Below are 13,403 nucleotides of genomic sequence, written 5' to 3'. Positions count from 1 at the left end.
ATTATATCATTCCTTTTTCCATCGAATTCAATGAAATCAAGATTTCATATAATTATTCGGAATAAATAACAAATCACGATTCTATGATTAAATATCAAAATTTTCGTTCATTAACAACCCAAAAATCATTTGATTTGTCTGTTTACAAATTACAATGATAGAAAGTAAAAAAAAAACGTATTTTTTTGAAAAAAATGGAAATTTTGATAATATTTACCATCATTCAAATTGAATTCTGTAGTCACTCATCGTTGCTCCTATCGTTCGACATAAACTATGCAAAAGTCGATTTTTGTCACTTTTTTTAATGATGAAAGAATAAATTTATCTTGTGCTAATCATGATATAATACTTAGTTTTTTATTAATCATATGTGCGACTATGTATATATATTATATATCCATAATATCAAGATCGTAGTATGATCGCTATATACGATGGGTGGAAATCGCAAGTCGAATTTAATATATGACATCAAAAGATATGGAGTTGTCACTTTTGTATTGGAATGAATGTTTCTTAAAATTTTTTTCGAAGTTGCTTCATACCTACCAGATATACCAGCACTCCAAGTCATTTGTTATTTTTTGATATACAAAATTTGTTCATTTGTTAATTTTGAGATTTTTATCTTCACTCAGTTTGTTTAAACGTCACTTTTCTGTAAAGTAATTAATGTAAACCAACATATATCTCGATACAAACACGATAGAGGACGTTTAAAATATTTCGAAGTACCCAACTTTTTGAATTAATGGAGTTTTGAAAACCGATAACCGTTGATTTCAGCAACATTCATACTTACAACGGCATAAATAATCATACAAATTATATCAAAAAGTGAATAAGGTGGAGTCAGGCGTTTTACTTTTTGCAACAGTGGGTTATTTGGCATTTTTTTAGAAAAATTTGAAATAAATTCACCAAACAACCAAATTGTGAAAATGTCTACTGATACAAAAGACCAAAATAAAAACACGCAACATTCAACTATAGAAGTAAAAAATCGCGAGAATAATGAGTTACCCAATAATGAAGTCGAACGTATCAACCAATATTTCAAACTTGTTACGACAATTATATTATTTATAGAATTTGCATTAGCGATTGGCTCTCTTATAACGGTAGATTCATTTAACAAATGTAATTTATTTTTTGATATTGTAGGAGGCACATACTTTTTATTTTGCTCAATTCTTGATCATGTTTATATTTCGGAGGCAGTATTGTTCTTTTTAAATGTCCTACTTTATGTTCCTTCGATTTCATTTATCATCAGCTCGATAATTTTGTTTATTTCCGTTATTGTACCAATTGGAACGATAACTGAAATATTTGTAGTTACCCAATACTGCGTAGTACCAGAGTTAATTTTTAGATTCTTTATGAATCTTCCAAATGATACTTCATTTGCAGTGAAACACCTAATATTTCTGGCTGCACATTATATTCTTCAAGAGAGAAGAATCTGGCAAAAATATCACCAACAAATCAAAAAATACAAAGATAATCTAAGCAAAATATTGAAAATAATTACTCCTCTAAAGCAAACCAAAAAATAAACAAGTTCATCATTGATTTTTATATAATTAAAATACTTTTTTTTGATTTAATCCAAAATGAGATTTCGTTGATCCAAGTATAATTCAATTAATAAATATATGTGTATATATAACATACTGGTTCCAATTTATTGTGATCTGATATACTCACCCCTCCCCCCATACCACACCACAGTATCCACAAGTAACACCCACATACACAGGTAACACCTACACACACAAGTAACACCTACACACACAAGTAACACCTACACACACAAGTAACACCTACACACACAAGTAACACCTACACACACAAGTAACACCTACACACACAAGTAACACCTACACACACAAGTAACACCTACACACACAAGTAACACCTACACACACAAGTACCACCTACACACAAGTAACACTCTACACACACAAGTAACACCCTACACACACAAGTAACACCTACACACACAAGTACCACCTACCACACACAAGTAACACCTACACCCACACGTACCACCTACACACACAAGTAACACCTACACACACAAGTACCACCTACACACACAAGTACCACCTACACACACAAGTAACACCTACACACACAAGTAACACCTACACACACAAGTACCACCTACACACACAAGTAACACCTACACACACAAGTACCACCTACACACACAAGTAACACCTACACACACAAGTAACACCTACACACACAAGTACCACCTACACACACAAGTAACACCTACACACACAAGTACCACCTACACACACAAGTAACACCTACACACACAAGTACCACACACACAAGTACCACCTACACACACAAGTAACACCTACACACACAAGTAACACCAAGTACCACTCTACACACACAAGTAACACCAACACACACAAGTAACACCTACACACACAAGTACCACCTACACACACAAGTAACACCTACACACACAAGTAACACCTACACACACAAGTACCACCTACACACACAAGTAACACCTACACACACAAGTAACACCTACACACACAAGTACCACCTACACACACAAGTAACACCTACACACACAAGTAACACCTACACACACAAGTACCACCTACACACACAAGTAACACCTACACACACAAGTACCACCTACACACACAAGTAACACCTACACACACAAGTACCACCTACACACACAAGTAACACCTACACACACAAGTAACACCTACACACACAAGTAACACCTACACACACAAGTACCACCTACACACACAAGTACCACCTACACACACAAGTACCACCTACACACACAAGTACCACCTACACACACAAGTACCACCTACACACACAAGTAACACCTACACACACAAGTACCACACACACAAGTACCACCTACACACACAAGTACCACCTACACACACAAGTAACACCTACACACACAAGTACCACCTACACACACAAGTACCACCTACACACACAAGTAACACCTACACACACAAGTACCACACACACACAAGTACCACCTACCACACACACAAGTACCACCTACACACACAAGTACCACCTACACACACAAGTACCACCTACACACACAAGTACCACCTACACACACAAGTACCACACACACACAAGTACCACACACACAAGTACCACCTACACACACAAGTACCACACACACACACACACAACACACAAGTACCACACACACAAGTACCACACACACAAGTACCACACACACACACGTACCACCTACACACACAAGTACCACACACACACAAGTACCACACACACAAGTACCACACACACAAGTACCACCTACACACACAAGTACCACCTACACACACACGTACCACCTACACACACAAGTACCACCTACACACACAAGTACCACCTACACACACAAGTACCACCTACACACACAAGTACCACCTACACACACAAGTACCACCTACACACACAAGTACCACCTACACACACAAGTACCACCTACACACACAAGTACCACACACACAAGTACCACACACACAAGTACCACACACACACAAGTACCACACACACAAGTACCACACACACACAAGTACCACACACACACAAGTACCACACACACACAAGTAACACACACACACAAGTACCACACACACAAGTACCACACACACAAGTACCACCTACACACACAAGTACCACCTACACACACAAGTACCACCTACACACACAAGTACCACCTACACACACAAGTACCACCTACACACACAAGTACCACCTACACACACAAGTACCACCTACACACACAAGTACCACCTACACACACAAGTACCACCCACACACACAAGTACCACCTACACACACAAGTACCACCTACACACACAAGTACCACCTACACACACAAGACAAGTACCACACACACACAAGTACCACACACACACAAGTACCACACACACAAGTACCACACACACACAAGTACCACACACACAAGTACCACACACACAAGTACCACCCACACACACAAGTACCACCTACACACACAAGTACCACCCACACACACAAGTACCCACACACACAAGTACCACACACACAAGTACCACACACACAAGTACCACACACACAAGTACCACACACACACAAGTACCACACACACAAGTACCACACACACAAGTACCACACACACAAGTACCACACACACAAGTACCACACACACAAGTACCACACACACACAAGTACCACACACACAAGTACCACACACACAAGTACCACACACACAAGTACCACACACACAAGTACCACACACACAAGTACCACACACACAAGTACCACACACACAAGTACCACACACACAAGTACCACACACACAAGTACCACACACACACAAGTACCACACACACAAGTACCACACACACACAAGTACACACACACACAAGTACCACACACACAAGTACCACACACACAAGTACCACACACACAAGTACCACACACACAAGTACCACACACACACAAGTACCACACACACAAGTACCACACACACACAAGTACCACACACACACAAGTACCACACACACAAGTACCACACACACAAGTACCACACACACAAGTACCACACACACACAAGTACCACACACACACAAGTACCACACACACAAGTACCACACACACACAAGTACCACCTACACACACAAGTACCACACACACAAGTACCACACACACAAGTACCACACACACAAGTACCACACACACAAGTACCACACACACAAGTACCACACACACAAGTACCACACACACAAGTACCACACACACACAAGTACCACACACACACACAAGTACCACACACACAAGTACCACACACACAAGTACCACACACACAAGTACCACACACACAAGTACCACACACACAAGTACCACACACACACAAGTACCACACACACAAGTACCACACACACAAGTACCACACACACAAGTACCACACACACAAGTACCACACACACACAAGTACCACACACACAAGTACCACACACACACAAGTACCACACACACAAGTACCACACACACAAGTACCACACACACAAGTACCACACACACAAGTACCACACACACACAAGTACCACACACACAAGTACCACACACACAAGTACCACACACACACAAGTACCACACACACAAGTACCACACACACACAAGTACCACACACACAAGTACCACACACACAAGTACCACACACACAAGTACCACACACACACACGTACCACACACACAAGTACCACACACACAAGTACCACACACACAAGTACCACACACACAAGTACCACACACACAAGTACCACACACACAAGTACCACACACACACAAGTACCACACACACAAGTACCACACACACAAGTACCACACACACAAGTACCACACACACAAGTACCACACACACAAGTACCACACACACAAGTACCACACACACACAAGTACCACACACACAAGTACCACACACACAAGTACCACACACACAAGTACCACACACACAAGTACCACACACACAAGTACCACACACACAAGTACCACACACACAAGTACCCCACACACAAGTACCACACACACACAAGTACCACACACACAAGTACCACACACACAAGTACCACACACACAAGTACCACACACACAAGTACCACACACACACAAGTACCACACACACACAAGTACCACACACACAAGTACCACACACACAAGTACCACACACACAAGTACCACACACACAAGTACCCCACACACACAAGCACCACACACACACAGTACCACACACAAGTACCACACACACAAGTACCACACACACAAGTACCACACACACAAGTACCACACACACAAGTACCACACACACACAAGTACCACACACACAAGTACACACACACACACACAAGTACCACACACACAAGTACCACACACACAAGTACCACACAAGTACCACACACACAAGTACCACACACACAAGTACCACACACACAAGTACCACACACACAAGTACCACACACACAAGTACCACACACACAAGTACCACACACACAAGTACCACACACACAAGTACCACACACACAAGTACCACACACAAAAGTACCACACACACAAGTACCACACACACAAGTACCACACACACAAGTACCACACACACAAGTACCACACACACAAGTACCACACACACAAGTACCACACACACAAGTACCACACACACAAGTACCACACACACAAGTACCACACACACAAGTACCACACACACAAGTACCACACACACAAGTACCACACACACAAGTACCACACACACAAGTACCACACACACAAGTACCACACACACAAGTACCACACACACAAGTACCACACACACAAGTACCACACACACAAGTACCACACACACAAGTACCACACACACAAGTACCACACACACACAAGTACCACACACACAAGTACCACACACACACAAGTACCACACACACAAGTACCACACACACAAGTACCACACACACAAGTACCACACACACACACACAAGTACCACACACACAAGTACCACACACACAAGTACCACACACACACAAGTACCACACACATACACACAAGTACCACACACACAAGTACCACACACACAAGTACCACACACACAAGTACCACACACACACAAGTACCACACACACACAAGTACCACACACACAAGTACCACACACACAAGTACCACACACACAAGTACCACACACACAAGTACCACACACACAAGTACCACACACACAAGTACCACACACACAAGTACCACACACACACAAGTACCACACACACAAGTACCACACACACACACGTACCACCTACACACACAAGTACCACACACACAAGTACCACACACACACAAGTACCACACACACAAGTACCACACACACAAGTACCACACACACAAGTACCACACACACAAGTACCACACACACAAGTACCACACACACAAGTACCACACACACAAGTACCCACACACACAAGTACCACACACACAAGTACCACACACACAAGTACCACACACACAAGTACCACACACACAAGTACCACACACACAAGTACCACACACACAAGTACCACACACACAAGTACCACACACACAAGTACCACACACACAAGTACCACACACACAAGTACCCCACACACACAAGTACCACACACAACACAAACACAAGTACCACACACACAAGTACCACACACACAAGTACCACACACACAAGTACCACACACACAAGTACCACACACACAAGTACCACACACACAAGTACCACACACACAAGTACCACACACACAAGTACCACACACACAAGTACCACACACACAAGTACCACACACACAAGTACCACACACACAAGTACCACACACACAAGTACCACACACACAAGTACCACACACACAAGTACCACACACACAAGTACCACACACACACAAGTACCACACACACAAGTACCACACACACAAGTACCACACACACAAGTACCACACACACAAGTACCACACACACAAGTACCACACACACAAGTACCACACACACAAGTACCACACACACAAGTACCACACACACAAGTACCACACACACAAGTACCACACACACAAGTACCACACACACAAGTACCACACACACAAGTACCACACACACAAGTACCACACACACAAGTACCACACACACAAGTACCACACACACAAGTACCACACACACAAGTACCACACACACAAGTACCACACACACAAGTACCACACACACAAGTACCACACACACAAGTACCACACACACAAGTACCACACACACAAGTACCACACACACAAGTACCACACACACAAGTACCACACACACAAGTACCACACACACAAGTACCACACACACAAGTACCACACACACACAAGTACCACACACACAAGTACCACACACACAAGTACCACACACACAAGTACCACACACACAAGTACCACACACACAAGTACCACACACACAAGTACCACACACACAAGTACCACACACACAAGTACCACACACACAAGTACCACACACACACAAGTACCACACACACAAGTACCACACACACAAGTACCACACACACAAGTACCACACACACAAGTACCACACACACAAGTACCACACACACAAGTACCACACACACAAGTACCACACACACACAAGTACCACACACACAAGTACCACACACACACAAGTACCACACACACAAGTACCACACACACAAGTACCACACACACAAGTACCACACACACAAGTACCACACACACAAGTACCCACACACACAAGTACCACACACACAAGTACCACACACACAAGTACCACACACACAAGTACCACACACACAAGTACCACACACACAAGTACCACACACACAAGTACCACACACACAAGTACCACACACACACAAGTACCACACACACAAGTACCACACACACACAAGTACCACACACACAAGTACCACACACACAAGTACCACACACACAAGTACCACACACACAAGTACCACACACACAAGTACAGTACCACACACACAAGTACCACACACACAAGTACCACACACACAAGTACCACACACACAAGTACCACACACACAAGTACCACACACACAAGTACCCCACACACACAAGTACCACACACACACACACCAGTACCACACACACAAGTACCACACACACAAGTACCACACACACAAGTACCACACACACAAGTACCACACACACAAGTACCACACACACAAGTACCACACACACAAGTACCACACACACAAGTACCACACACACAAGTACCACACACACAAGTACCACACACACAAGTACCACACACACAAGTACCACACACACAAGTACCACACACACAAGTACCACACACACACAAGTACCACACACACACAAGTACCACACACACAAGTACCACACACACACAAGTACCACACACACAAGTACCACACACACAAGTACCACACACACACAAGTACCACACACACAAGTACCACACACACAAGTACCACACACACAAGTACCACACACACAAGTACCACACACACAAGTACCACACACACAAGTACCACACACAAGTACCACACACACAAGTACCACACACACAAGTACCACACACACAAGTACCACACACACAAGTACCACACACACAAGTACCACACACACAAGTACCCACACACACAAGTACCACACACACAAGTACCACACACACAAGTACCACACACACAAGTACCACACACACAAGTACCACACACACAAGTACCACACACACAAGTACCACACACACAAGTACCACACACAAGTACCACACACACAAGTACCACACACACAAGTACCACACACACAAGTACCACACACACAAGTACCACACACACAAGTACCACACACACAAAGTACCACACACACAAGTACCACACACACACAAGTACCACACACACAAGTACCACACACACAAGTACCACACACACAAGTACCACACACACAAGTACCACACACACACAAGTACCACACACACAAGTACCACACACACAAGTACCACACACACACAAGTACCACACACACAAGTACCACACACACAAGTACCACACACACAAGTACCACACACACAAGTACCACACACACAAGTACCACACACACAAGTACCACACACACAAGTACCACACACACAAGTACCACACACACAAGTACCACACACACAAGTACCACACACACAAGTACCACACACACAAGTACCACACACACAAGTACCACACACACAAGTACCACACACACAAGTACCACACACACAAGTACCACACACACAAGTACCACACACACAAGTACCACACACACAAGTACCACACACACAAGTACCACACACACAAGTACCACACACACAAGTACCACACACACACAAGTACCACACACACAAGTACCACACACACAAGTACCACACACACAAGTACCACACACACAAGTACCACACACACAAGTACCACACACACAAGTACCACACACACAAGTACCACACACACAAGTACCACACACACAAGTACCACACACACAAGTACCACACACACAAGTACCACACACACAAGTACCACACACACAAGTACCACACACACAAGTACCACACACACACAAGTACCACACACACAAGTACCACACACACAAGTACCACACACACACAAGTACCACACACACACAAGTACCACACACACAAGTACCACACACACAAGTACCACACACACACAAGTACCACACACACAAGTACCACACACACAAGTACCACACACACAAGTACCACACACACAAGTACCACACACACAAGTACCACACACACAAGTACCACACACACAAGTACCACACACACAAGTACCACACACACAAGTACCACACACACAAGTACCACACACACACAAGTACCACACACACAAGTACCACACACACAAGTACCACACACACAAGTACCACACACACAAGTACCACACACACAAGTACCACACACACACAAGTACCACACACACAAGTACCACACACACAAGTACCACACACACAAGTACCACACACACAAGTACCACACACACACAAGTACCACACACACACAAGTACCACACACACAAGTACCACACACACAAGTACCACACACACAAGTACCACACACACAAGTACCACACACACAAGTACCACACACACAAGTACCACACACACAAGTACCACACACACAAGTACCACACACACAAGTACCACACACACAAGTACCACACACACAAGTACCACACACACAAGTACCACACACACAAGTACCACACACACAAGTACCACACACACAAGTACCACACACACACAAGTACCACACACACAAGTACCACACACACACAAGTACCACACACACAAGTACCACACACACACAAGTACCACACACACAAGTACCACACACACAAGTACCACACACACAAGTACCACACACACAAGTACCACACACACAAGTACCACACACACAAGTACCACACACACAAGTACCACACACACAAGTACCACACACACAAGTACCACACACACAAGTACCACACACACAAGTACCACACACACAAGTACCACACACACAAGTACCACACACAAGTACCACACACAAGTACCACACACACAAGTACCACACACACACAAGTACCACACACACAAGTACCACACACACAAGTACCACACACACAAGTACCACACACACAAGTACCACACATACACAAGTACCACACACACAAGTACCACACACACAAGTACCACACACACAAGTACCACACACACAAGTACCACACACACAAGTACCACACACACAAGTACCACACACACAAGTACCACACACACAAGTACCACACACACAAGTACCACACACAAGAACCACACACAAGTACCACACACACAAGTACCACACACACAAGTACCACACACACAAGTACCACACACACAAGTACCACACACACAAGTACCACACACACAAGTACCACACACACAAGTACCACACACACAAGTACCACACACACACAAGTACCACACACACAAGTACCACACACACAAGTACCACACACACAAGTACCACACACACAAGTACCACACACACAAGTACCACACACACAAGTACCACACACACAAGTACCACACACACAAGTACCACACACACAAGTACCACACACACACAAGTACCACACACACAAGTACCACACACACAAGTACCACACACACAAGTACCACACACACAAGTACCACACACAAGTACCACACACACAAGTACCACACACACAAGTACCACACACACAAGTACCACACACACACACACCACACACACACACAAGTACCACACACACACAAGTACCACACACACAAGTACCACACACACAAGTACCACACACACAAGTACCACACACACAAGTACCACACACACAAGTACCACACACACAAGTACCACACACACAAGTACCACACACACAAGTACCACACACACAAGTACCACACACACAAGTACCACACACACAAGTACCACACACACAAGTACCACACACACAAGTACCACACACACAAGTACCACACACACAAGTACCACACACACAAGTACCACACACACAAGTACCACACACACAAGTACCACACACACAAGTACCACACACACAAGTACCACACACACAAGTACCACACACACAAGTACCACACACACAAGTACCACACACACAAGTACCACACACACAAGTACCACACACACAAGTACCACACACACAAGTACCACACACACAAGTACCACACACACAAGACCCACACACACAAGTACCACACACACAAGTACCACACACACAAGTACCACACACACAAGTACCACACACACAAGTACCACACACACAAGTACCACACACACAAGTACCACACACACAAGTACCCACACACACAAGTACCACACACACAAGTACCACACACACAAGTACCACACACACAAGTACCACACACACAAGTACCACACACACAAGTACCACACACACAAGTACCACACACACAAGTACCACACACACAAGTACCACACACACAAGTACCACACACACAAGTACCACACACACAAGTACCACACACACAAGTACCACACACACAAGTACCACACACACACACAAGTACCACACACACAAGTACCACACACACAAGTACCACACACACAAGTACCACACACACAAGTACCACACACACACAAGTACCACACACACAAGTACCACACACACAAGTACCACACACACACAAGTACCACACACACAAGTACCACACACACAAGTACCACACACACAAGTACCACACACACAAGTACCACACACACAAGTACCACACACACAAGTACCACACACACAAGTACCACACACACAAGTACCACACACACACAAGTACCACACACACAAGTACCACACACACAAGTACCACACACACAAGTACCACACACACAAGTACCACACACACAAGTACCACACACACAAGTACCACACACACAAGTACCACACACACAAGTACCACACACACAAGTACCACACACACAAGTACCACACACACAAGTACCACACACACAAGTACCACACACACAAGTACCACACACACAAGTACCACACACACAAGTACCACACACACAAGTACCACACACACAAGTACCACACACACAAGTACCACACACACAAGTACCACACACACAAGTACCACACACACACAAGTACCACACACACAAGTACCACACACACAAGTACCACACACACACAAGTACCACACACACAAGTACCACACACACAAGTACCACACACACAAGTACCACACACACAAGTACCACACACACAAGTACCACACACACAAGTACCACACACACAAGTACCACACACACAAGTACCACACACAC

General features: G+C 44.2%; 1 protein-coding gene across 1 annotated transcript; it reads left to right on the top strand.

Moving 5' to 3' along the window:
* Nucleotides 1–944: 944 nt before the first annotated feature.
* Nucleotides 945–3,639, top strand: GO595_008924 (uncharacterized protein; the record flags this gene model as incomplete). Its single annotated transcript, XM_067922552.1, has 2 exons — nucleotides 945–1,124; nucleotides 2,782–3,639. The coding sequence occupies 2 exons, from the start codon at nucleotides 945–947 to the stop codon at nucleotides 3,637–3,639; spliced, it is 1,038 nt and encodes a 345-aa protein (XP_067770867.1).
* Between the last annotated feature and the right edge of the window lie 9,764 nt (nucleotides 3,640–13,403).

The sequence above is a fragment of the Histomonas meleagridis genome (genome assembly GCF_020186115.1).
Source record: "Histomonas meleagridis strain 2922-C6/04-10x chromosome Unknown contig_80, whole genome shotgun sequence".
In the NCBI taxonomy this organism is placed as follows: domain Eukaryota; phylum Parabasalia; order Tritrichomonadida; family Dientamoebidae; genus Histomonas; species Histomonas meleagridis.
This window is presented reverse-complemented; position numbering and strand designations above follow the sequence as displayed.